The following is a 27,919-nucleotide window of genomic DNA, read 5'->3' on the forward strand; positions in this document are numbered from 1 at the left end:
AATAATTACATCTGCAACAACTGTATTCCCAAATGAGGTCACATTCTGAGGGTTAGTACTTCAACATATTTTTTTGGGGGAAACAATTCAACACAGTGAATAACAAATGGCAATTCTCCAAAACAGGTCTACAGCCTTAGTGTAATAGTAAACAAAATCCTTGCTGATTCTAAAATTTATAAGGAAAATTTTGTGACATTTGGCAAGATGATTCTAAAATGTATATAAATATGCAAAGGACCAAGAAAAGCCAAGACAGTCTTGAAGAACATAATGGGACAAAGGACTTTTTCTACCAGATATCAAGTTTTATTATAAAGCTACTACAGAAATAAAGACAGTGTGATATTTCCACAAAAAGAGACAAAAGGAATAGATTACCTAGTCTTCAAACAAACCCGCATTTATGACAACTTATATATATACAGGTGATGATAAAGAACAGTGGGGGAAAGCACAGACTTTTAAACAATAGCACTTAATCAGTTTAACATTCACATGGAAAAATGAAACCTGACTTACTTCACAGCATACAGAAGATACAATTTTAGATGGATTGTAGATCTAAATGAGAAAGACAAAGTAATAACAATTCCATAAGTCAATCAGAACCTTTGGTAGGAAAATACTTCTTGACAGGACACAAGAAACACTAAGCATAAAGGTCTTTTATGTTCATCAAAGGACACCAGAATTTATATCCATAAGAAAATGGCAGACAGTCCAATACAAAAATGAGTAAGAGACTTGAGCAGGCACTTCATAAAATAGGCTATCCATATATCAAAAAACATGAAAATGGGTTCAACCTCATTAGAAATCTGGGAAATCCAAAGTAAAATCACAACGAGATACCACTATACCCCCACCAGAATGGCTAAAATTAAAAAGATGTACAGTAGTAATTACTGGCAAGGATGTGGGGCAAATGGAATTCTTATAAATGGCTGGTGGAAGTACAAACTGAAACAACCACTTTCTAAAGTTGTTTGAAATTATCCACTTAAGTTTCATATATACACAACAAGCAATTTCACTGCTAGGTATAAACCTAGCATATGTGTCACAAGAGGCAGGAATGTTCACAGCACTATTATTCCTAATGGCCGAACATTGGAAATAACTCAAATGTCCATCAGAAGTAGACAGTTAAACTGCAGCGCATTCATAAAGTGGAATACTATACAACAGTCAAAACAAATAAACGACAGCCTCACAGATCATAGATGTATCTCCAAAACAATGTTGAGTGAAAACACATCAAATCTTGACTTTGAACAAGTTGATGTCTTCATTTACAGCTCCCAGACAAAAATTGTACCTCTTGGAGTTGTGGTGAGCATTAAGTGGAAAGATTCATATCAAGTGTTTACCAAACACTTGGCTTAATAAATATCAGCTATTATTTATTCATGTTCTCTTGGCAGGTCACCTTTCCAGACATGGGCAATAAAGAATGGTGCAGGGCACTTAACAGCGTCATCTTACGCCCCTTAGTTTCTTCCCAACCTCTTCCTCTATCTTCTCACCATTGGGTTTTGGTCTCTTTAAGAAGTCAACCATAACTGAGGAAAGAGGAATGCTGGGAAATCCACTCAGCTCAGGTCTGGAGCATAATGGGAAAGGGGGCGGAGACCAGGGTTGCGCACGCGCAGTTGTCCGGGTGTTGCGTTGCGATGGATTAAGCGGAAAAATTCGCGTAAGAGAAAATAATCTTCGTCCCAGGGTGGGGGCCTTGGGTTCTACTCCTCCTTCCCCGGTCGGTGCTCCCCGGGAGCAGGGAAGCCACCAGAAGGTGAGCGCGGCCGGTAGCAGCGGGAGGGGCCGCGTGGGGCGGGGCGGCGGCCGCGCCACGTGACGAGGCGGGCGCTGGGCGGAAGCAGCGCAGTCGGGCGTTGCGGTTTCGCTGCAGGGACACGCTGACAGGCATTTGCGGGTCGCGTTCTCTCCAAAAGATACAACGTTGCAGCGTTTGTACCCTGTGACAGGCGTGGGAATTATTGGTGGGGACGAGATTTTGGGAGCGATTACGACACGAGAGCCCATAGATTGTTGTAACTGTGGCAGGTAGTCCTAAATTCTCATCCCTCGCACTGGTTATTAAGCCAGTTGCCCATTTCCATGTCTGGCTTGCCTGTTTGGGTAAAGACAACTTTGGAGAGTTTCCTTTTTGCTTTAGGTGTACTACGTCCTGTTTAGGGGAAGGGAAGTTCGCTGAATGACTAATCTTGTTTACAAGAAGGAGATTGGGAAGCGGATCTCAGAGGGGCTCATTCCTGGGCATGGCCTTCGTGAGACCCTGCAGGTGGTCCACTTTAAGTAAGGGCATACCTGTTCATTTGTGGTGGCAACTTGCGCTCTTATCTATCTTTAAGCCGAGAGTTGGGGCCCTTATGGAGGCCTCTAGTGAAGGCTGAGTTAGAGGTGGGGGTGGGGAGTTTGGTGTGCCCCATTTTGAGAAATATAAGCTGAGGTGGGCCTCCAAGTACTAATTCTCATGGACTCAGAAACAGTACTTCTGAGTCCGTCCTTCTAAGAGCTTGGTAACGTTCTCTCACGTGTTGGTCTGCCAGTCTAATTACCTCAGTAACTTTCAACATATAAAAGACCAGAGTATTTGTCTTTAAAGCTATCAGGGAAGCGGGAGCTATTGCTGTAAGACTTTATGTGAAGGCAGCTACCAAAGAAGCAGAAGGCAGGAAGAAAGGAGAAGAGTCATGGCCCCAGAAGAGTTGTTTTTTTTCCAAATGCTTAGCCCTAAAACCTTGTGCTCAAAACAAAGCTTTTGATATAGATAAACATGAAAAAAAAAAAAAAGCCTGAGTACCAATCCTTTATGTTGTGTTTTAGGAATCCAGCTATCCATCACCAAGAAGAAATCTATTAGTTTTAGACCGGGGAATTCCTTTACCTAAAAAATTAGAATGAAAGAACCTTTGGATGGTGAATGTGGCAAAGCAATGGCACCGCAGCGGGGGCTTCTGGACAAAATTAAAGAAGAACCTGACAATGCTCAAGTAAGCATTTCATATTTATTTTAAATTTTAAAAAATGTCTTCCTTTCTACCTGGTGAATTCAAATTTTTAGTTAGTTTCTGACTTGTAAGGTAACCCAAACTGATTTTTTCCCCATTAGATGAGTAAATCACCTATTCTGCTCTTTGAATGAAAAAATATCTTGGTAACTCTATTATATTTCTTTTTGTGGGAAGAAAGTAATGTGTATTACCCTTTTTCCATTGGTACCTTTTTAAAAAGTTCTCTTGTATCTGATAGTAGTTTCCATTTATTCTGTAAGTATTTGTGGTCTACTCTATGCCAGGCTCTGGGGATCCAGGAGTGAGCAAAATCAGTTTAGTCCCTTCCTTCATAGAGCTTGCAGGTTAGTAGAGGAGATAGACATTACACAAGTAATTGATCACATGATATATATAATTACAAACTAAGACAAGTGCTGTGGAAGAAAAGCCTGAAATGGGGAATCTGACCTAGTTTTGATCGGGGGCAGGGGGCTAGAGAAGGATTTGTCAGCCGCATTATGAAGAATGAATTGACTAGGTGAAGGCATGGAGGAGAGTGTTCCAGGTAGAGTAATCTCCATACAGGAAAGCTCTGATTTGGGAAGATGCTTGGTTCTTTTGAAGGACTGCAGGACCAGTGGGCCTGGAACAGAAGAGGTGCAAAAATGGTGATGACGATGATAATGATGATCATAATAACAATACTAATAGTGATATTAATATGTCAATATGTAGAGTATATTATATCATAATAACATGATCTTATAAATATTAACATTACTATTAACACTTATATGTACTTAGACTGTGCCAGGCACCATTCTCACAACCATATTATTATCCCCATTTTAGAGATGAGGAAACCAGGTACAAAGAGGTCAAGCAGTTTACCACAGATCACAGCTCATAAATAGCAAAGATTGGATTCAAACCCAGGTATCAGACTTCAGAGCCTATGCTATCCTACTTCTAGGATGAGGCAGTGTAAGTAGTTTGGGGCCAGATTATGCAGAACCTTGTGGACCTTGTTACGAATTTTGGTCTTCTCCTGAGAGCTTTGGGAAGCCATTGTAGGGTTTTACTTGGGAGAATAAGATAAACATGTTTGGAAAGATCATATGGCTACCTTTTAGGGACCCAGATTGGAAATCTGTGGAGATTAGTGTGGAGAGACCAGTTAGTTGTTTTGGCAAAAAATGATTTTTTTTTCCTTCATGGACAGTTCTTTTGCTTTATACTCTAGTTATTGGCTTCATTGCATAAGCAAATCAATAATATTGAAAATATAAATAATAAAATAAGTCATAGTGATAATACTCTATTTCTCTTATTATCTCAAAGGCAGTGTCATTCCAGAACAGGGATGTCAAGTAGATGTTGTTTTGTTCATCCACTCCACGCCTTCCTAAAATGCTGTGCTGCGAAGGGTTCTGAGGTAGTGTCTACAGGATGTGGGGTGGGGGATGGTGGTATCCATGACACTTATTTTCCCTCCAGATGGTAAATTCTTTCTCTTTTTTTGCCAGAAGTAACCATTTGTTTGTCAAGTTTTGTGGGTTCTGCCTTTTAAGAATATTTTTTTTTACCTTGCCCTTTCCTCCCTGTTTTATTATTTCTCATCTGGACTTTTATAACAGTTTCCTATTCATCGTCATGTCTTCAGTCACATATCTCACCAAAACTCTGTATAGTGATTTTTTTTTTTTTTTTTTGAGGAACAAGAGCCAAGTTTTTAATTTGATCATTTCTTCTATTAGAAGTACTCCTTAATGACATCCTTGGCCTGAGACTCTTTGCTTAACCACCACACAACTGCAACCATCCGCTTTACAGGGATTTTCCTGTCTGTCAGTTTTACAGAGGCCTACCCATTCCCCTAGTTTCTTGTTACCATCAACCTTAATTAGGTTGATTTGTCATTCAGCACAAGGGCCTTTACCAACTTGACATAAGCTCATCAGAATTGGATGCAAGCACACAGAGATGGGATTGGCACTTGTCTAAGGCTTTGGCAGCTTTGGAATCCCACATGCTAGGCTGTCCTGGATGAGGGTGGTCTTCAGCATCTCTTGTAAAGCAGTATTAATGTCCATTACACCTCCAGTGGAAATGCTTTCCTCCACCAAGGCGGTGGGTTATGGCCACAGCAATGGGTTATGGGTGGAGCCGAATCTTGAATGCACCGGGGCCTCTACCTCCCATGCAATTCCCCAGCAACAGGGAAAGAGCACTATGGTGCTCTTTATAGATCTGATGACACTGCTCTCTTTAAAGACCCTGTCTCCTCATGAGGGATAAAACATAAACTTTTTAGTGTGGCATCCGAACTATCCATGTTTAGGCCTTTGTTTTCCTCTTCAGTGTCGTCACTCATCCTTCCCACCTTTTTTTTCTTTCTTTTTTTTTTAACATCTTTATTGGAGTATAATTGCTTTACAGTGGTGTGTTAGTTTCTGCTGTATAACAAAGTGAATCAGCTATACATAAACATATATCCCCATAGCTCCTCCCTCTTGCATCTCCCTCCCACCCTCCCTAACCCACCCCTCTAGGTGAACACAAAGCACCGAGCTGATCTCCCTGTGCTATGTGGCTGCTTCCCGTTAGCTATCTGTTTTACATTTGGTAATGTGTATATGTCAATGCCACTCTCTCACTTCATCCCAGCTTACCCTTCCCCCTCCCCATGTCCTCAAGTCCATTCTCTATGTCTGTGTCTTTATTCCTGTCCTACCCCTAGGTTCTTCAGAACCTTTTTTTTTTTTTTTTTAAGATTCCATATATATGTGTTAGCATACGGTATTTGTTTTTCTCTTTCTGACTTCACTCTGTATGACGGACTCTAGGTCCATCCACCTCACTACAAATAACTCAATTTCGTTTCTTTTTATGGCTGAGTAATATTCCATTGTATATATGTGCCACATCTTCTTTATCCATTCATCTGTTGATGGACACTTAGGTTGCTTCCATGTCCTGGCTATTGTAAATAGAGCTGCAATGAACATTGTGGTACATGACTCTTTTTGAATTATGGTCTTCTCAGGATATATGCCCAGTAGTGCTTCCCACCTTTTCTAATCTATGCTCCTGCAAACTATTTGCATTTCACAGGAAGGTATATTCTGTTGATTTTTATTTCCTTGCCTTTGCACATGCCATTTCTTCTGCCTGTGTATCCTAAACTGGATACTTTAGCTTGGCAAAAAGTTCCTCCTCTTTTAAGATATAGTTTAACTGTCACTCAGGTAGAATTAGCCATTCTTTCTCTGTCTTTTTTTTTAAATCATGTAGTGCTTTTACATTTATTATGGCATCTGGAGGTCAATGAATTTGGTTTCCTGGGTCTCGTCTTATTTGATCTCAGTTCCTTGCACAATGACTGGCACATGCTCAATAATCAAAATAAAAGAGGCTGTGTTTCACAGATGAGGAAACTGAGCCTGAAGGAATAAGTGACTTCACCAAGGTCTCATGGCAAAGCTGGGATACAAAACCAGTTTTTTAAAATTCCAGATCCAATATTTCTTTCATCGTACCTTGCCTGTAGTATAAAAATTTAAGAAATATTGTACTGTGAGTTAATTGAGTATTCTTTCTGTATAAAAATTGTGATAATGAAAATCCCGTTAACAGCTTACATTGTAAATTTAAGTGGATAGGGACCTACTTAGTTCCTTTTGGTTTATATTAATGCTTCAAGGTGAATAGGCTATACTTTTTCATGATTGAGAGTGTGACCTATGGTGGAAAAGCCAATTGAACAAATAGTATGTGCAATTTTTCATGTCATATTTGAATATTGGAAAATAGACAAAAAATTGAAAAGTTGAGTATTTTATGATATACTAAGGGTCTGTTCTGGATATTAAAGCTATAGTTGAGCTCTCATTCAGTCGTTCAGTGACTTTTATTCCTGTTTATATAACCTAAAGCACTTGTTGAACACCATTGTAAGCAGTTTACATGTGACGCTTACAACCCTACGAGTTAAGTATGTTATTATTCCCACTTTACATACAAGGAAACAGAGACACAGATGGTAACTTGCTAAACTAAATGTAACACAACTAGTAAATGGGTGAGTTAGCATTTGAACCCAGGCAGTCTGGTTCAAGAGCCCAAACCCTTAACTAGGATGCTAAGCTTTGTTAGTTATTTTGCTTTCAGAGGAGCTACAAAGATGAAAAGATAAGGCCTCTGCTCTCAAGAGAATTGATAGTAAGGGGGAATAAAGGTATGGAAATGGGAGAGGTAATTATTTGCTGGGTGACTTCTCCCTGCCAGAAGGTATGCTACGTATGTCTTACCTATTCTCATTTAAACTCTACAAACATAGGAGGGAAGTATCCTTACCCCATTTTACAAAGGAGGGAACTGAGGGAAGGACAGGTTAAGTAACTTACAAACTCAAAGGAAGCATCAGAACTAGAATAGGAACTTAGTTTTGACTGGCTTCAAGCATATATTCTTTCTGTTGCTTTGTGCCACTTCTATACAGATATAAAATCACAGTATTATGTAATTACTGTAATTTTAAATATTGTGTAAGGTGCATTGGGAGCACAGGGAAAGGATCCCTTATGTCTGTCTAGGGAGGAGAGGAAGGCTTCACAGGATGGGTAGCGCTTGAGTTAATAGCAATTGATGAAGAGCTTCAGACAGAGAAGAGCATGTGCCAAGTCATGGAGGGGTGAGAGAATGTGGTGTGTTTAGTGGTTGAGTATTTCACTAGTAAAGTGGGAGAAGAGAATAGATTTTAGATGTTCAGGTAGAATTGATCCAACTTAGAGATAGCAAATGAAGTATGAGGGTCAAGGAGGATCCAGGAATACTCAAGAGGTTTCTGGCTTCAGTAAGTTGAGTTTGTGACAGTACCATTTACTGAGGGGCTAGGAACAGGATTTGGGGGGAAGTAATAAGTGTTGGAATCTGTTGTGTTAAGGGGCTCGTGGGACATTCAAGTGGTAATTTGCACTGGGAGGCATTTGCCCATATGGATGTGGTATTTAGAGATTAGAGAGTTATCTACCTGTAGGTATTGTGTTGCCAGATAAAAATGTAGAATGCTCAGTTAAATTTGACTACCAAATGAACAATGAATATTTTTTCATATAAGTATGTTACATGCAATGTTTGGGACTTACTTATACTAAAGAATTATTTGTTGTTTATTTGAAATTCAAATTTAACTGGTCATTTTATATTTTTATTTGCTATATCTGATGACCCTATATAGGTGATAGTTGAAGTCATGAAGGTGGATGAGATTGTTCAGGGAACAAAAGTAGAGAAAAGAGAGTAGAGCTCAGGATAGAAAGCTGGGAACTAGATTAATTTAGTGCTTCAAAATGGCTTCAAAGTAGTCCCTCAAGCAGCAGCCTCATCATTACCTGGGAACTTGTTAAAAACGTATATTCTTGGGCCCTGCTCCAGACCTGCTGAATCAGAAATTCTGAGGCTGAAACCCAACACTCTATGTCTTAATAAGACTTTTAGGGGCTTCTGATGCCACTGAATTTGGAACCATTGACTTCAGGGGTGAATATAAGATCAATGAAGGATACTAAGAAATAGTAATGATGAATTGAAGTAATAACATAATCGGAAGACAACCAGTGGAATCATTGGCAGTGTCAGATGTATCTGAGAAGCCAAGTAAGATAAAACCTAAAATTGTTTGTTGAATTACACAATAGTGAGATGATCGGTTATCTTAAAACACCTTCAGTTGAAGCAGTAGCCTGATTGCATTGTGTTCAGGAGGGAATCAAAGTGAGGAAGTAGAGAAAGAATGGAATACTTTTTCTCTAAGTTCGGTTGTAAAGGGAGAGAGAAGAGAGGGCAGTAGTTCCTTAGGGAATAGGTTCCTTGTAAGCCGAAGGGAAGAAACCTATATGGAGGTTGTGAAAGGAACAAAGGCAAGAATGACTGAGACTGTCTTGAGGATCTCCACATTTGCTGCCCATGCTGAACTTTTGCTGAACTCTCTAACATAAAACTGCTGAATAGTTGCTGAGTTGCCAAAAGGAAAGAACAATGCTGAGAACTGGACTCTTTCTGGACTAAGGAAACCATACCTTTCCCTAGTAATGGATGAAACGTGCTTGATAACCCAATCGTATGAACAGAACAGTTTTATCGTCCAATCCAAGTTCTTGGTAAACAGCTTGTGTAAGCCTGTGTGAGCTTCCTCCTTTTCCCCATAAAAACCTCCACCCATTTTCCTCCACTGGGACACTATTCTGGGTTCTTCCAGAATCTGTGATCCCTGAATTACAATTCTAAGAACCTAAATAAACTACCTTTTTGCCTCTTTACAGTTCATGCTGCTTTTAGTTGACAAGATAGAGAGAGGCTGAGGATACACAACATCAGTATGAAGTGCTGTAAGAAGGGAGAGGGAAAGAGATCCTGAACATAAGCGCTGTTTTAGTCACGACTGAGAAGGTTGCCTTTTCCTGTAAGGTTCAAGGACAGTTTGCTGATCAATTTGTAGGCATGGTGGTGGGGGGCGGGAATCAGAATGTTGCAGGAATTCTTACTTAGCTGCTTCTATTTTCTTAGTGAAATAGAAGCATTACTGAGCAGGAAGAATGTGGGGTTGGGACTTATGAGTGATGGAGGTGTGGAACAGTTACTTTATGAAGTAAAAGAAACTGACTAGGGAAATGTAACAGGCATATTAGAAAAATACTAGAGATTGAATTGATGGTAAGACAATTTTTTATTGAGTCTTAAGTGTTCTTTTTGGTAAGTTGAAGGAGGTGTATATAGGTACTTTAACTTCCTCTTCTTTTTGCAAGTGCCAATAAGTAAATACTGTTATTTGAGTATAATGTTTAAGAACATTTGAATTGAATGAACTTGAATGCCCACTTTGAATTGAACTAACTTAGATTCATTCATTCAACAAATATTTATTCAATGTCATAATTATGAAAAGAGTAAGAGCTAGCATTTTTGTTCTTAAATCATGTTTAACTTCTGGCTAACTGCAAGGCATCACACTACACACTTTATTTGTATTAAATCATTTATCCCCCATAAATCTAGTCCAGTGGGTTAGATAATATTATCTTTATAGATAAGGAAGTTGAAACTGAGAAAGATTAAATAACTTGTTTAAGAACCGGGATCGCTAGTGTTCTGGCATTCCTGCGGCATACCCCTTTCCTTTTCTCCCCTTCTTGGGGCCTTGGGGTCATGGGCAGCATTCTGTATTCTGGCTGGTTGGCGCAATGCTTGAGTGGCCTGGCAGGGGAGTGGGCCACATGCGCGTGGAGGACACTGTGGACCGGAGGGAGGCACACAGCATGGCTGAAAATCGAGAACCCCGCGGGGCCATCGAGGCTGAGCTGGACCCGGTTTAGTACACCCTGTGGAAGCGGCTTCCCCACTGCCTGCACCGGAAGCCCAATGACATTTCTGTCAACATGAAGACTGACGTTAAGGCCCAGCTGGCCCACTGCCAGAAACTGCTGGACGGACGGGCATGGGGTCAGAACTCATGCACTGAGATCTACATGCACTGGCCATCAACTGCACCATGAACATTGCCCTACAGCTTCAGGCTGGCAGCTTCAGGTCCCGGCAGGTGGTGCCAGTACCTCCACTGTGGAGCTTGTCGTTGAACTGGAACCAGAGACTTACACGTGAGCGCTGCTGACCCAGATCTACAACAACTCAGCCATCCACATCTGTGTCTTCAGGGTCGCACCCAAGTAATTGAAATGAGGCTGTCCTGTCTTATCCACCCACTGCATACAGCTAGGCTCAGATGTGGCTCTACTGAGTACTGTCATGGACCTTCTACCAGAGGCATGTAGGAAAAAGCCTGTCCTCCTTGCAGCCCCGAGGACTATGAATTCAGAGGGCGAATATTGTCTTTTGTTGGGCCCAAGCAGTGGGTCTTTCTGAATCTTTGTGTTCTGTAACCATTGTCCTATACAGTCAAATGTATCAAGTTGTGTTGGTGCCCGGCCACCCCACTGCAAAAAAAAAAAAAAAAAGAACCAGGACCACACCTGTTTCTGTCTGCTCCCGGAACCCATAGTCTTCTTTGTTATGTTGACTGTGCTGGGTGTTGAATGTACAGAGGTGGAAAAACAGATATGGTCCCTGTCCCTAGTGGACATGGTCCTTTTGGTCTAGTGTATGTGTGGGGGAGGAGGAGGGGTGTTAGACATTAAACAGATTATCACCCAAATAAATATGATATGATGTATTATGACAAGTGCTGTGAGTGAAAGGAGATGGGAGAAGCTACAACAGGGGAACTTAATTTCCATTGGGGACCAGAGTTTGAATTCATTATAGTAATTATGTTATATTGTATTTGTACATTTAGGAGGGAGACAGCATGGATTTTGAAACAGAGAGACCTGGGTTTGATTCCCATCTGTGCACTTAGTATCTTTCTGACCTTGGACAAGTTGATGAACATCTCTAAGCCTCACTTTCCTCATCCATAAAGAAGGTTCAATAATTCTTACCTTATAGGCAGCAGTTTGTTTGGTGCCATAACGTACATCATGGGAAGTGGTAAATTAATGCAGTGGTTCTTAATCTTTGGCATTTAATATTCCAAAGAAATTCCAAAGTAACTTTGGGAACCGATACATTTGTCATTTATTTTGCTAAGTACAGGGAGATTAAAAATACAACTACCATTTATTATCACCATTGTTTCAAAAAACTTTGAGGGCGGGCTTCCCTGGTGGCGCAGTGGTTGAGAGTCCACCTGCCGATGCAGGGGACATGGGTTTGTGCCCCGGTCTGGGAAGATCCCACATGCCGCAGAGCGGCTAGGCCCGTGAGCCATGGCCGCTGAGCCTGCACATCCGGAGCCTGTGCTCTGCAATGGGAGAGGCCACAACAGTGAGAGGCCTGCGTACCGCAAAAAAAAAAACCCAAAAAACTTTGAGGGCTTCCCTGGTGGCGCAGTGGTTAAGAATCCGCCTGCCAGTGCAGGCCACACGGGTTCGAGCCCTGGTCCGGGAAGATCCCACATGCTGCGGAGCAACTAAGCCTGTGCGCCACAACTGCTGAGCCTGTGCTCTACAGCCCGCGAGCCACAACTACTGAGCCTGTGTGCTACAACTACTGAAGCCTGTGCACCTAGAGCCTGTGCTCTGCAACAAGAGAAGCCATCTCAATGAGAAGCCTGCCCACCGCAACGAAGAGTAGCCCATGCTCGCCGCAACTAGAAAAAGCCTGCGCGCAGCAACGAAGACCCAATGCAGCCAAAAAAAAAAGAAAGAAAAAGATTAAATCTAGTCTAATAACTTGTAAATTTTGACTTTTGAGGTATTTGAAGGCGATTACGACTATAATGTAGAAGAGATGAATATGACAGTTATTTTTTTGTTTGAATTTCTAGTTTCCTCAGTACTAACACTGTATTCATTTCTCTGTCTCTTCTTTTTTTCTTTAAGGAATATGTACATGCTTCAAAGCCGAAAACTCAAGAAAGTGAACTGAAAATTAGTGCTGTCTTTTCAGTCAGTGACAGTCCTCTTGGTAAGAAACAGAACTGTAAGTTAGTTAGAATCAGTATTTGTTATATTCTGACCAGTAGAATTGAGGGAAAGTACCTCATGTAAGTCTTTTTCTTCCTTTAGACAAAGCAGTGCTTTTCAAACTGGCTAGCTGGTCTTGACCAGTATTTTAAAAAGTGGAATATAATTACAGTTGGTCCTTGAACAACATGGGTTTGAACTACGCAGTTCCACTTACAGGTGATTTTTTTCAATAAATATAGTACCTGTATTTTTATTCTACAGATCTGTAAATTAACTAAGTGTGGGGACATTTTTATGTTCTATTGGAGATCACAATATGTGGAATCAGAAGAACTAGGGTTTGAGTCCTGATTCTATCCAGACTGTTTCAGCTTCCTGCCCTTGGATGAGTCATTTATCAATTCTTTTGTTTTTGAGACAGAGATAGCAGGACACAGATTTTTGACTGCGTGGGGTCGGCACCCCTAACCTCTGAGTTGTTTAAGGGTCAACTGTATATCAGAGTGTGGTGCATATAGTAAGGAAGCATATTATTTCATGAAACTGCTGTTTCAGTTATTAAATTTTATATACATATACACACACATGCACATACAGATGTATGTGTGTGTCTCTTGGGTTATAATGTGAAATGTAGTTCTAACTATGTGTCATGGTTCAAAAGTTTGAAGCTGCCTGTTTTAGAGTGGTTATTGCCTCAATATTGGATTTCAAGACTGAGGGAATTTGTCCTAAAAAATAGAGAATGTGTATATGTTCATGTTGATGTGAAAACAGTTTTTGTTGTTGTTGTTGTTTGTTTTTTCTTATTTTGTTTTTATAGCCCAACAGTTGACCCCAGGCTTTCAGCTCTCTCTTGCATCATCTGGCCCAAATATATCGCTTCCTTCAGTTCCAGCCGTAGCTATTCAGGTTTTTTGTTCTGGTTGCAAAAAAATGCTTTATAAGGGGCAAACTGCATTTCATAAGACAGGATCTACTCAGCTCTTTTGCTCCACAAGGTGCATCATCGGATATTCTTCACCTGTCTGCCTACCACCTCCTCCCAAGAAAACCTGTGCAAACTGCTCAAAGTATGAAATTCTTAATTATATCCCTTACTTTTTAAGTGTTTTTAGTTCAAATATGCTATTGCTATTTTAAATCTCTTTAGCTCATTTCCCTGGAAATACTTTTTAGCTAATTGAGAAGTTTGCAAATTCTAAAGTTTTGTAAAGTTAAATAAGTGACTTGATGTAAAAAAGTATTGTTTAGACCAGTTTTCCTATCTCTTTCAATTAGAAAGAAATAAATTATTTGTGAGAAACTATAGGACCACTCCTATATTGTACGTCTACTGTAATTGTAGACAACAATACTCAAAATTGTTATCTTGAATGTTATTGAAGTATAGAATGAAATAATATCACCCGTATAATAGTATATGAAAGTTATTTAATTCTTTAGAAGGTAAATGGCCACAAAAATAATGCATTTATTCCTGAAAAGTCCTTGTGAGCTTTTGTTGGGGGTCATTGTTACTTTATAATAATGCATAGATGCAGAGAGAGGAAGAAATAGCAATGAAGTTATATAAACTTCTTTCTCTGCCTCAGTAAGTTTGAAGAATTTGGCACGTTTTACCTATTTGTGTGGTAGTGCAATTCTAGGAATACAGTGTGTTGTCAGTAGTCACTAATGTAGAGCAAGGAAAGTTAAGAGCTTGGTTTTAGATTGTAGCTCTATCACTTACCAGCTATATGACCTTGGGTCAGATATTTAACCTTTCTAAGCCTTAGTTTCTTCATTGGTAAATAATATCTACTTCCTCAGGTTTTAATGAGACAGTGTTGGCACAGGACCTAGCACATAGCAAATGCTTAATAAGTGGGATCCTATTATTTTTAATAATAAATTTGGTATTATGTATATTTAACATAATTTATAGGTCTCTATTTTGTCTTTGGCGATACATGATAGTTTCTTTATCTGCTTGGTGTGTTGGCCTTAGGTATCTAAAAGTAGATCCTGTTAAAATGGAAATCCCCGACTAAAAGGAAAGAGGCATTTTAAAACATTTTACTTAAATATTCAAATTTAGTTTTGTTCCAAAATGCCCCTCTAATACCTTACTTTAACTCTTTTATGTCATTCTCATGAAACTGATCTGGAAGAGTAAATTTAGTTTTTTGTTTTTAGATATTCAATCTCAACATATCAAATATCAAAAGGAAATTAATTAAATTTTAAAGAATTTAACCGCCTATACACCGCCATAACACCGCCATAACACCGCCTATACATCCAAATACATATTCTCTTAAAAGTAGAGACTCTTGTCATTGGCTTTTTACCACAATGCTGTTGTTATTCAAAATTTTTTTTTGTCTCTTGATTTTGCATTGCCTTCAGAGGCTGTGAAACATTCCTTTAGACTAAATTAGGTGATAAATCTATCTTTCAAGCTGGGGTTTGATTTTTGCACATTGCCAAAAGTTACTTGATGTCTTACCAGCTGACTAGTGTAGATGATTAAACTGAGTCATACTGTTAAACATGGTCTCTGACTATAAAATTAAAAAGTTGTGCTTAGTGTTCTTATAAACTAAAAGAGAAATTAGAAAAAATGTTTGAGCCATGTTGTTGGGAGAGGTATGGTTTCTCTAAGGTGAATGTTAAGATGCAACATATATTTGGATGTATAAAGTTTAGAATGCATTTATATTTATGTGCACAGATTTTCATTAAAAAGTCATTCTCATTGGTTTACTTATATATATATAGCACTGGCAGATTTACATTATTAAATAAAATTCTTAATTGCTTTCATTTTAGTAGAAAAATTACTTTTCAAAATTAATACTTCATCTGCATGTAGGCATATCCACTTGGTTTCCAAGATTCACTGTCATATTAGTAAGGCTAGGTGAGTTTTAGAACATTAAAGTAGTGCTCTATTGCTGTTTTTTTATATTTTTAATTTTTTTTTATTTTGGCTGTGTGGTGCGGCATGCAGGATCTTAGCATGCGGGATCTTAGTTCCCTGACCAGGGATCAAACCTGAGCCCCCTGCATTGGGAGCAGGGAGTCTTAACCACTGGACCACCAGGGGAGTCCCTGTTGCTGTTGTTATTCTTTTGTAGTTTACCATGGAGTTCTGTATAATAAAGGTACAGGATGGAAGGCAGAATAGTGGAATGATGAAGTCCATGGACTGTAGAATCAGACTGCCTCGATTTGTATTCTGGCTTCACTGCTTACCAGCTGAATGACTTTGGCAAGTCATTATTTAACCTTTCTGATTTGGTGTCCTAATAATACTTACCTTACAGAGTTTTTTGATAATTAAATTGGATAATTTGAGTAAAGAGACCAGTGTGTGGCACATAGAAATTACCCAGTACATTATTGTAGTACATAATATTATTGCCATTAATTTTCTTTACTGTGTGGTCATTAATTAGAAACTAGTGTTTCTAATTAATGACTATTTCCTTCAGTTTTTATACTTGTCAGAAGAATGGCAATAACTTAGTCTCTGTTTTTACTGGCAGTGCTTATTGTAACAATTAGCTCTTACAGAATAACTCTACAAGTCTCATAGAACAACTCAGTTATTTGTATCCTTTTTGTTTCATTCTTGTTTCCATCTGTCCTCTGATACCAAGCCTTAATAGTGCTTTTGTCTGTCATTTGTTTCTTTGGTCTCTTCAGTTATAGTGAAGATTTATATACCATGCTAATTTTTAATGCTAATCTTTGGTAGTTCATCTGTTTCCCAAATCTTACATTTAAATAAAAAGTTTTTTCATTCCTTATTTCATTCATGTTTCTACTCTTGGCAGCTACTGGGTAGTAAGAGGACAAGTGTTTTGTGGTCTGGAGTTGTGGGATGGCCACTTGTTCTGTTGGCTCCAGTGGATGAAAGTTGGTTGGAGCTGGAAGCCTCAATGTTTTTTTCATGAGCATCTGGCTAGATATATTTTAAATGTAGCTCTCCTTCAACACATCTATGAATTCAGTATTATAAACTCCGTTTTATACATGAGGAAATTGAGACAGTAATTGCCTCACTCATTGTCACTCAGATGATAAGTAATAGAACTAATCATCAAACCCAGTTTCCCAGATGCCTTTTCCAGGGCTACCCATTTACTACTATACAATAGCTGCCCTTAGTAAATGTAGTTATTTTAGCTCACAAAGAGGAAGAAATTACAATTACGAAGAACACATTTCATTTTGCCTTTGTTATTTATTTTTAGAGACATTTTAAATCCAAAGGATGTGATCACAACCCGATTTGAAAATTCCTCTCCTAGCAAGGATTTCTGCAGCCAATCATGCCTTTCTTCTTATGAGCTAAAGAAAAAACCTGTTGTTACCATATATACCAATAGCATTTCAACTAGGTGCAGTATGTGTCAGAAGAATGCTGATGTAAGTTGAATTTCACCTTTATTGGGATTCTCTTCACAGATTAGATGTTTTTAACTGGCTTTGCTTATTTTGTATCTGTATGTGTTTTTATTTCCTAGATTCGATTTGAAGTTAAATATCAAAATGTGGTACATGGTCTTTGTAGTGATGCCTGTTTTTCAAAATTTCATTCTACCAACAACCTTACCATGAACTGTTGTGAGAACTGTGGAAGCTATTGCTATAGTAGCTCTGGTCCTTGCCAGTCCCAGAAGGTTTTTAGTTCAACAAGTATCACAGCATATAAACAGGTATGAATATCAGTCTGTTGTGTACAGTTGGGCTTACCCCTCCTGAGATGGCTGCACAGGGATGAAGTGCAGCGTAAAAGAGTGAGCTCTTCCCATCAGTTGATCTTGGTGTGTGATTTCCCCTCCTGAAAAATGGGATAGATTCTGATGCTGTAAGGGTTGATTTGACAGTGAGATGATATAGGTGAACTAGGTCATTTTTTAGGGTTTCCTTCATGGCCAAGAATTCACAAATATAATTTCATGATTTGCTATGAGTCTGAAATATTCTGTGACATATTGATAGTGAAGAAAACCCCATATTATTGTGAATAAACTATGACCAAGAGTTAAAAGATGATACAATCAGCAAATATAAAACATCTTTTTCCTTTTAGAAAATATATATTTTAAATGTGTTTTGGAATGAATTGTAATTATTCTGGCAACATTGCCTTATTAGAATACTGTAGCTTTTTTGTTTTCTTTTTTCTATTTTCCAACTGCCTTTTTAAAATTTTAGCTAATTTTTATTTATTAGTTTCGTTACTAAATATATTAATTTGTGTCAGTTTAATTATTGCTGAATAATATGGGGTCTTTAAAAAGTTATTTTTTAAACAGGTATAAATGATAATTAAAAGTTTTTTTCAGTTAGGATGTTTGGTTTATTTTTAATTCCTTTGAGCATCTATTTGAGTAATAGATGTTCATCTTTGGAAAGTATCTCTTTTCTAGAAACTTAGCCACTTTTTGCAGTCTGGCTACTACTTTCACAAGAATAAAATCCATGTTTTATATATATGTGTGTGTGTATATATATATACATATATATATGTATTCCAAAAATCATTTCCATTCCTGATTTTGTTACTGGTATTATACCCTATCAACTGCATGAATGATGTTCGTCTTTTACCAGGAAGATTATGTATTGTAACTTTGCAATTTATATTTTCCTACCTTTTACTTCCCTATTTAATTCATTACTAAAAGACCTTATATTGTGTCAGTGACAGGGTAGCAGTTAGGAGCTTGGACTTAGGAGCCAGATGAAGTAAGTTTAGTCTCCTACTTTATTGTTTATTTGTTAATTTAAAGTTTGTTTAAATTAAAAATATATATATAATTTTTTTAAAGTATCTCACTATGTTATTGAAAGGATTTTATGGTACAGTGTATGTAAATTGCTTAGTGTGGGGCCTGCTCATGGTAAGCACTCAGTAAGTAATAACATTGGTAATTTATATAAATGGTAGCATTATTATTGTTGTTGTTTCTTAAAACATGAATAACCTTACAGGCAAATTTTATTATGAAACTCAGCTTGAACTACAGGTAGTTCTGTAGAATCTCCTAATATACATTAAACATCTTTTCTATCTCCTGATAAAGAGTCTTCCTAGTTAAGTAACCTTCAAGGTGGTAGACTCTATCCTAGATTGATGTCCAGGTCTGTCCTGAGGGTGGTCCTTCGGTTCATGGATTACTTGGTCCTCTCTGATTATTTGTGATGAGAGAAGTATGTTATGACTAATTAGTTATTACTTTTAATGTGTTTTGTTGTTGCTAATATAGATGAGTAGTTACTAATATTTTTCAGTTTACATTTTACAGGCATACCTCAGAAATATTGTGGGTTTGGTTCTAGACCACTGCGATAAAGCAAGATTATATGTATCAATTCTTATATACACATACACACGAATATAATTTATATATATACATATTATATATATAATTGATATATATTCTTGGTTGAAAGAGGTATGTTTCAGGTCTATGTGGGTCCTTTCAAAAAGTAAAGAGCTAATCCTTAAATAATTCTAAAATAGTGTTTATAGACATTTCATCAGTTAAGAGTTTTAGAGACATGTGATTGAGTTCATCCAGTTTCTGTAGCTAGGAAAGCAGCTTACTAGATAACTAACTTAGATAGATTATGTCTTTTCTTCACCTTTAGAAAGAGAGGGCATTTATAGACATACCTCAGAGATACTGCATGTTCAGTTACAGACCACCACAATAAAGCAAATAATGCAATAAAGTGACACACAAATTTTTGGTTTCCCAGTGCATATAACAGTTACGTTTACACTATACTGTAGTCTGTGAAGTGTGCGATAACATTATGTCTTAGAAAAACAATGTGCATACCTTAATTTAAAAATACTTTATTGCTTAAAAATGCTAACATTCCTCTGAGCCTTCAGCGAGTTGTAATCTTTTTGCTGGTGGAGGGTCTTGCCTCGATGTTGATGACTGCCGACTGCTCAGGGTGGTGATTACTGAAGGTGATTACTGGGGTGGCTGTGGCAGTTTCTTAAAATAAGACAATTAAGTTTGCTGCATGGATTGACTCTTCCTTTCATAAACGATTTCTCTGTGGTATGCAGAGCTGTTTGATAGCATTTGACCCTCAGTAGAACTTCTTTCAGAATGGGAATCAATCCTGTCAAACCCTGTTGCTGCTTTATCAACTAAATTTATGTAATATTCTAAATCCTTTGTTGTCATTTCAACAGTCATCTTCACCAGGAGTAGATTCCATCTCAAGACACCACTTGTTTTTGCTCAGCCGTAAGAAGCAACTCCTTGTTCATTAAAGTTTTGTCCTGAGATTGTGGAAATTGAGTCACATCTTTCGGGCTTCACCTCTAATTCTTGTCCTTTTGCTATTTCCACCAATCTGCAGTTACTTTATTCACTGACGTCTTAAACCCCTCAAAGTAATCCATGATAGTTGGAGTCAACTTCTTCTAAACTCCTGTTAATGTAGATATTTTGACCTCTTCCCATGAATCACTTATGCTTTTAATGTCATCTAGAATGGTGAATCTTTTCCAGAAGGCTTTTAATTTACTTTGTCCAGCTCTATCAGAAGAATCACAATCTATGGCAGCAATAGCGTTACGAAATGTATTTCTTAAATAATAAGACTTGAAAGTCAAAATTACTCTTTGATCCATGGGCTGCAGAATGGATGATTTGTTAGCAGGTGTGAAAACAACATTAATACATTGTACACCCAGAGCTCCTGGGTGACCAGATGCATTGTCAATGAGCAATAATATTTTGAAAGGAATCTTTTCTTCTGAGGAGTAGGTCTCAACAGTGGGCTTAAAATATTCAGTAAACCGTGTTGTCAGCAGATGTGCTGTTATCTAGGCATTGTTTTTCCATTTATAGAACACAGGCAGAGTAGATTTAGCATAATTCTTAAGGGCCCTAGGATTTTTAGAATAATAAATGAGCATTGGCTTCAACTTAAAGTCACCAGGTGCAGTAGCCCCTAACAAGAGAGTTGGCCTGTCCTTGAAGCTTTGAAGCCAGGCATTGACTTCTCTCTAGCATGAAAGTCCTAGATGGAATCTTCTTCCAATGGAAGGCTATTTCATCTGCATTGAAAATCTGTTGTTTAATGTAGCCACCTTCATTAATTATCTTAGCTAGATCTTCTGAATAACTTGTAGCTTCCGCGTCAGCACTTGCTGCTTCACATTGTATTTTGATATTTTAGAGATGGCTTCTTTCCTTAAAACTCATGAACCAACCTCTGCCACCTTCAGACTTTTCTTCTGCAGCTTCCTCACCTGTCTCAGCCTTCATAGAATTGAAGAGAGGTAGGGCCTTGCTTTGGATTAGGCTTTGGCTTAAGGGAATATTGTGGCTGGTTTGATCTTCTGTCCAGACACTAAAACTTTATTCATATCAGCAGTAAGACTGTTTTGCTTTCTTATCATTTGTGTCTTCACTGGAGTAGCACTTTTAATTTCCTTCAAGAGCTTCTCCTTTGCATTTACAACTTGGCTAACTGGCACAAGAGGACTAGCCTTAGGCCTCTCTTAGCTTTCCACATGCCTTCCTCACTAAGTTTAATCATTTCTAGCTTTTGATTTGAAGTGAGAAACGTGTAACTGTTCCTTTCACTTGACTACCTAGAGACCATTGTAGGGTTATTAACTGGCCTAATTTCAATATTGTTGTGTCTCAGGGAATAGGGGGCCTGAGGAGAGGGAGAGAGATGGGAAATAGCTGGTCAGTGGAGCAGTCAGAACACACACAACGTTTATCAATTTAGCTAGTCTTAAATGGGCGTGGTTTATGGTGCCCCAAAATAGTTACAGTGGTAACATCAAAGCTCACTGATTACAGATCACCATAAAATATACAGTAATAATGAAAAATTTTGAAATATTGTGGGAATTACCAAAATGTGACACAGTGAGCAAATGCTGTTGGAAAAATGGCACTGATAGACACAGGGTTGCCACAGATCTTCAATTTGTAAAAAATGCAGTATCTGCAAAGCATAATAAAGTGAAGCACAATAAAATGAGGTATGCCTGTATTATTGTCTGAAAGAACTTATTTTTCCTACATCCCAACTTTTAGGAAAGTCTGTACTTAGTGTAGCTGCTATCATTGTCATGCTCAAATATTTTAGCCAAAGCCTTTGGTTGTAGGTAGATTTTATTTTTCTTTCCTTAAACCATATATATATACGTGTGCTTGTACTAGGTATCTAAATCTTATTTTATTTTAATAGAATTCAGCCCAAACTCCTCCATATGCCTTGGGGAAATCGTTGAGGCCCTCAGCTGAAATGATTGAGACTACGAACGACTCAGGAAAAACAGAGCTTTTCTGCTCTATTAATTGCTTATCTGCTTACAGAGTTAAGACAGTTATTTCTTCAGGTAATGTTTAAGTTTGATAAATTTATAGATTTCGTAACTGTTAAAGAAGAATGTGACTGCTTTTCTTTCACTTCGTTACAAACTAAACTGATCTATGTGGTTAAATAAAGACCCAAGGTCATTTTAGTTTCAAAGAGCTGATTTTTATTTTTATTTTCTTTGAAGGATCCATGCAGTATTTTTTTTAAGTAATTAATTAATTTATTTTAGGCTGCGTTGGGTCTTAGTTGCAGCATGTGAGATATTTTGTGGTGGTGCGCAGGCTTCTCTCTAGTTGTGGCACACGAGCTGAATAGTTGTGGCGCATGGGCTTAGTTGCCCCATGGCATGTGGGATCTTAGTTTCCCCACCAGGGACCAAACCCATATTCCCTGCATTGGAAGGTGGATTCTTAACCACTGGACCACCAGGGAAGTCCCACAAAGAGCTGATTTTTTTTTTTTTTTTTGCGATACGCAGGCCTCTCACTGTTGTGGCCTCTCCCGTTGCAGAGCACAGGCTCCAGACACACAGGTTCAGTGGCCATGGCTCACGGGCCCAGCCGCTTTGCGGCATGTGGGATCTTCCTGGACCGGGGCACGAACCTGCGTTTCCTGCATCGGCAGGTGGACTCTCGACCACTGCGCCACCAGGGAAGCCCAAGAGCTGATTTTTAAGTGACAAAGTTTTTCAGTGATTCTCTTGATTGAAGTATTTATTTTGTAATTTCATATGTGAAAAGAGAGAAAAAACACGTATAAGTTCCAAGTTAATTTTTGCGTAAGTGGGACTTAATTGAGGTTAGCTTTACATATTATTGTAAAGTTCCTTCTTTTTTGTTTTGCATATTACTGCATATTTGGTTTTTTTACTCTCCTAATACATTTTTGGATCATTTGTTCATCTGTGTAACTTACTCATTGGTTTTTATTTTTTGCTACCAAGGTGTCCAGGTTTTGTGTCATAGTTGCAAAACCTCAGCAGTCCCTCAGTATCACCTAGCCATGTCCAATGGAACTATATACAGCTTCTGCAGCTCCAGTTGTGTGGTGGCTTTCCAGGTATGAGCTAAGGTAGTACTTTACCCTTGCAGTTCTCTTAGGCGTTGGTCTATGGCAAATGTTAACTGCTGAAGGACCATGCTTATTAAGTTAGAAAGAAAAAAATTCTATTCAGCTGTGATCCAAGAGGTCATTTCTGCAAAATGTCTGAGCCCAAGATTTGACCCTCAGTCCTTCTTAATTCAGAGTGCTCACCTAAACTACCTTTCTCTCCCACTTTCTCCCTTGGCTCTCTCCCTTTCAAAAGAATGGAAGCTAGGCTATGGTTTGGATAGGTGGCATGGTGATGTGCTCATGTGTCCCTTCGTTTCATCCTGGGCCAGATACATAATGAGTCCTGGTGTGGATATGGAAGCTTCCACGTACTTGTCCCATTCTCTTCTCTCTGATACACAGGGAAAGGGTAGAGTTTCCCATCCTCCTGGGTGGGAAGATGCCTGATGTAGTATCCCTGGCACAGGGAGAAAGAGACTACTGGTGGCCACTGTGCTCTTAATAGCCATGAGAGGCTGGTTGGTAATGGGAGTGCAGGTGAAGGGGTATCTTGGGGGAAAGGAGAGGGCTGCTTTAATTTATTAATTAGTCATGTACTAGAGATCTTTGTCTGGAAAGCCTGAATTTTAGTCCTCAATCTTTTAATGTTGCATTTCTCAGTCCTATTCTGGAAGTATGCCATTTCAACTCTTTCTGTGAACTACTCAATAAAATTTTCAAGAAACGTTTGGGGGGAATTAATTTATTAAAATGAGAAAATGAAATTGATCAAGTTACCTTATTTCTCAGTTGATAAAATCTTTGCCTTATTTGTATTCATTCAGAATGTATTTAACAAGCCAAAAGGAACAAACTCTTCAGCAGTGCCCTTGTCTCAGGGCCAAGTGGTTGTAAGTCCACCCTCTGGGTCAGCAGTGTCAGCAGGAGGAGGTAACACCTCTGCCGTTTCCCCCAGCTCCGTCAGTGGCTCTGCCGCAGCCAATCTCCAGCCTCCTTCTGCTCAGTCCCAGCAAGTTGCTTTAACCCATACAGTTGTTAAACTCAAGTGTCAGCACTGTAACCATCTGTTTGCCACAAAACCAGAACTTCTTTTCTACAAGGTAAAGAGAGATCGTGGAAGGGATTGAATATGAGTTTATCTAAAGAAGTATTTTTGTCTTTTCATCTTTGACAGTCCCTTGGTTTGCTTTGAAATGAGAAAGAAAAGGATTTCTTAACAATAAAGCAACTGTTTAATTTAATTAGATATTAATGACTGTTCTTCCTCTGCAGGGTAAAATGTTTCTGTTTTGTGGCAAGATTTGCTCTGATGAATACAAAAAGAGAAATAAAGTTATGGCAATGTGTGACTACTGTAAACTGCAGAAAATTATAAAGGAGACTGTACGATTCTCAGGGGTTGATAAGCCATTCTGTAGTGAAGGTAAAGAAAAAAGCTCAGTTTTGGCCGCAGAGCATATGGTTGTTATGAAGTAATTCATGATGAGTTGAGCTGTTAATCCACAATTAATTTTCAAGTAATTTCTTTTATGAAGTATAATTTGAAGCTTTTTTATTGAGTTTATACTTAATTCACTTTAAATTCTATCCTTTTAAATGTTATAATAATCTCAATAAAGAAAAACTTTCAAAATATAATTAGGTCAATGGTATTCGTATATAGAAAATCTCTTTGTAAGTTTAGCTATGACTTCAGAGATCTTTTTGTTTTTGCACCCATTCATAAAGAGGGTACTTAGGCAATTACTGCTTCTTGGCTTAAGAAACTTTTATATTGGGTTGGCCAAAAGGTTGCTTCGTTTTTTTCTGTATGATGGCTCTTGTAGCACTTAGTTTTCTTTAACTTCATTCGAAACAATTTTGTTAGATTGTATGTGACAGCTGTCATATCAGCGTGCATTTAAAAAAAGACTTATCAAAATTGGTGAATTTTGGGGGACTTCCCTGGTAGTCTAGTAGTAAAGAATCCACCTTTCAACGCAGGGGGCACAGGTTTGATTCCTGATCAGGGAACTAAGGTTCCACGTGCCGCGGGGCAACTAAGCCCATGCGCCACAACTACTGAGCTTGCGCACCTCAACTAGAGAGGCTGTGTGCCGCAAACTACAGAGCCCACGTGCCCTGGAGCCTGCGTGCCACAACTAGAGAAGAGAAAACCCGCATGCCACAACTGGAGAGAAGTCTGCGTGCTGCAACGAGAAGATCTCGCATGCCTCAACGAAGATTCTGTGTGCCACAACTAAGATCCGACACGGGCAAAAATTAAAAAAATAAAAAAATTGGTGAATTTTTATGTAACTATTTTAATATTGAAGATGGAAGAAAAAAGCATTTTTGGCATATTATGCTTTATTATTTCAAGGAAGTAAAAATGCAACTGAAACACAAAAAGAAGATTTGCGCAGTGTATGGAGAAGGTGCTGTGACTGATCGAATGTGTCAAAAGTGGTTTGCGAAGTTTCGTGCTGGAGATTTCTCTCTGGACGATGCTCCACGGTTGGGTAGACCAGTTGAAGTTGATAGTGATCAAATTGAGACATTGAGAACAATCAGCATTATACCACGCGGGAGACAGCTGACATACTCAAAATATCCAAATCAAGCATTGAAAATCATTTGCACCACGTTGCTTACGTTAATTGCTTTGATGTTTGGGTTCCACATAAGTTAAGCGAAAAAAACCTTGACTGTATTTCCGCATGCAATTCTCTACTTAAACGTAAGGAAGACGTTCTTATTTTTGTTTGTTTGTTTGTTTGTGTTTTGCGGTACGCGGGCCTCTCACTGTTGTGGCCTCTCCTGTTGTGGAGCACAGGCTCCGGACACACAGGCTCAGCAGCCATGGCTCACGGGCCCAGCCGCTCCACGGCATGTGGGATCTTCCCGGACCGGGACACGAATGTGTGTCCCCTGCATCGGCAGGCGGACTCTCAACCACTGTGCCACCAGGGAAGCCCTTGTTTTGTTTTTTTGAACTTGGCTTTTTTCTCTTTTTTTTTAAATAAATTTATTTATTTACTTATTTTTGTCTGCGTTGGGTCTTTGTTGCTGTGCGCGGGCTTTCTCTAGTTGTGGTGAGCAGGGGCTACTCTTCGTTGTGGTACGTAGGCTTCTCATTGCACTGGCTTGTCTTTGCTGCGGAGCACGGGCTCTAGGCACGTGGGCTTCAGTAGTTGTGGCTCATGGGCTCTAGAGAGCAGGTTCAGTAGTTGTGACACATAGGCTTAGTTGCTCCGTGATATGTGGGATCTTCCCGGACCAGGGCTCGAACCTGTGTCCCCTGCATTGGCAGGCAGATTCTTAACCACTGCACCACTAGGGAAGTCCCAGTGTTCCATTTTTAAAACAAATTGTGACGGGCGATGAAAAGTGGATACTGTACAGTAATGTGGAATGGAAGAGACTGTGGGACAAGCAAAACGAACCACCACCAGCCACACCAAAGACCAGTCTTCATCCAAAGAAGGTGATGTTGTGTATATGGTGACATTGGAAGGGAGCCCTCTATTATGAGCTCCTTCTGGAAAACCAAACGATTAATTCCAACAAGTACTGCTTCCAGTTAGACCAACTGAAAGCAGCACTTGATGAAAAGTGTCTAGAATTAGTCAACAGAAAACGCATAACCTTCCATCAGGATAACGCAAGACCGCATGTTTCTTTGATGACCTGGCAAAAACTGTTACAACTTGGCTGGGAAGTTTTGATTCATCCACTGTATTCACCAGACATTGCACCTTCGGATTTCCTTTTATTTTGGTCTTTACAAAATTCTTTTAATGGGAAAAATTTCATTTTCCTGGAAGACAGTAAAAGGCACCTGAACAGTTCTTTGCTCAAAAAGATAAAAAAGTTTTGTGAAGATGGAATTGTGAAGTTGCCTGAAAAATATCAGAAGGTAGTGGAACAAAAGGGTGAATACATTGTTCAATGAAGTTCTTGGTGAAAATGAAAAATGTGTCTTTTATTTTTACTTAAAAACTGAAGACACTTTTTGGCCAACCCAATACCTCTGATGTTTCTGAATATAGACGACCTAATATTTAGAGTATATGTTTCAAAAGTGATACATTGTTTTGTGAATATAGATAAGACTGTCTTTTAACCTAGAGGCAAATAATTGTGTCAAGTATTTAGAAATTAGCTTAAAGTTGCTATCTAAGACTGTAGAAACTCACTTTACTGTCTTCAAGTTTATATAAACTTGATGTTTCTTGCTTTTATCCCTCTGGTTCTCAGTTTGCAAATTCCTCTCTGCCCGTGACTTTGGAGAACGATGGGGAAACTACTGTAAGATGTGCAGTTATTGTTCACAGACATCCCCTAATTTGGTAGAAAATCGATTGGAGGGCAAGTTAGAAGAGTTTTGTTGTGAAGACTGCATGACCAAATTTACTGTTCTGTTTTATCAGGTAAATGTAATATATCTCTTTGGCTTTCTGAAGTTCATACAAATTATTTTCTATTTGAAATATATTCAGATTATGTGAAGAAAAATTGGGTGTTTAGAATTGGGTAAATAAATTATGGGCTCCTAAAGCAAAATTCAATTGAATATAAACATGAAATCTTTGGGGTAAAGAGTATAGAATTAAAATAAATAAATAAAAGAATTAAAAAAAAAGAGTATAGAATTTCGGGAGACTTTGTTGTTGTTTGAAGATATGTTCCTTTAATTTTTGCTTTCTTATAAGGCACACGGACCTTATTTATAACTTTGGGTTTTTTTTAGTTAGAACTTTACATAGTTATGTTGCCTTAAGTTGCTCTCTCATTCAGAAAGTTACTCTGAGAAATTTGAAGTCAGACCTTGTTCTCACTTCATAGGTCAAATGACTCTGACCTCCTTAACCCTCACCTGCCTTCTTAAAAAAATTTTTTTTTGAAAGGCTAACAACGAAAGCTATAATTAATTGAACCACTAATACATGTCCAGTGCTTCATAAGTGTTAT

At 38.6% G+C, this 27,919-nt stretch overlaps 1 protein-coding gene and 2 pseudogenes across 6 annotated transcripts in view; 2 read left to right on the top strand and 1 right to left on the bottom strand.

Annotated features, from left to right (window-relative positions):
- Window positions 1-1,643: 1,643 nt before the first annotated feature.
- ZMYM6 (zinc finger MYM-type containing 6) overlaps window positions 1,644-27,919 on the top strand; it is a 42,520-nt gene continuing 16,244 nt past the window's right edge. For 2 of the 6 annotated variants that reach the window (XR_011377473.1, XM_030869930.2), the window contains exons 1-11: window positions 1,644-1,795; window positions 2,851-3,017; window positions 12,458-12,542; window positions 13,368-13,617; window positions 16,789-16,963; window positions 17,062-17,253; window positions 21,782-21,932; window positions 22,857-22,972; window positions 23,791-24,066; window positions 24,239-24,389; window positions 27,206-27,378. Coding sequence is in view for 5 of the 6 variants with exons in the window: in XM_030869930.2 (XP_030725790.1) it covers window positions 2,925-3,017; window positions 12,458-12,542; window positions 13,368-13,617; window positions 16,789-16,963; window positions 17,062-17,253; window positions 21,782-21,932; window positions 22,857-22,972; window positions 23,791-24,066; window positions 24,239-24,389; window positions 27,206-27,378 (1,662 nt within the window). In the remaining variant the exon portion in view is untranslated. Of the gene's footprint in view, window positions 1,796-1,873; window positions 2,068-2,093; window positions 2,320-2,850; window positions 3,018-12,457; window positions 12,543-12,643; window positions 12,761-13,367; window positions 13,618-16,788; window positions 16,964-17,061; window positions 17,254-21,781; window positions 21,933-22,856; window positions 22,973-23,790; window positions 24,067-24,238; window positions 24,390-27,205; window positions 27,379-27,919 lie in introns of those variants that run through there. The other 4 variants (XM_030869924.2, XM_030869931.3, XM_030869941.2 and 1 more) reach the window with 4 other exon arrangements.
- Window positions 4,774-5,155, bottom strand: LOC115866788 (small ribosomal subunit protein eS12-like; annotated as a pseudogene).
- LOC132593901 (ribonuclease P protein subunit p20-like) lies at window positions 10,337-10,748 on the top strand (annotated as a pseudogene).

Source organism: Globicephala melas, chromosome 1, assembly GCF_963455315.2.
Source record: "Globicephala melas chromosome 1, mGloMel1.2, whole genome shotgun sequence".
Taxonomy (NCBI): domain Eukaryota; kingdom Metazoa; phylum Chordata; class Mammalia; order Artiodactyla; family Delphinidae; genus Globicephala; species Globicephala melas.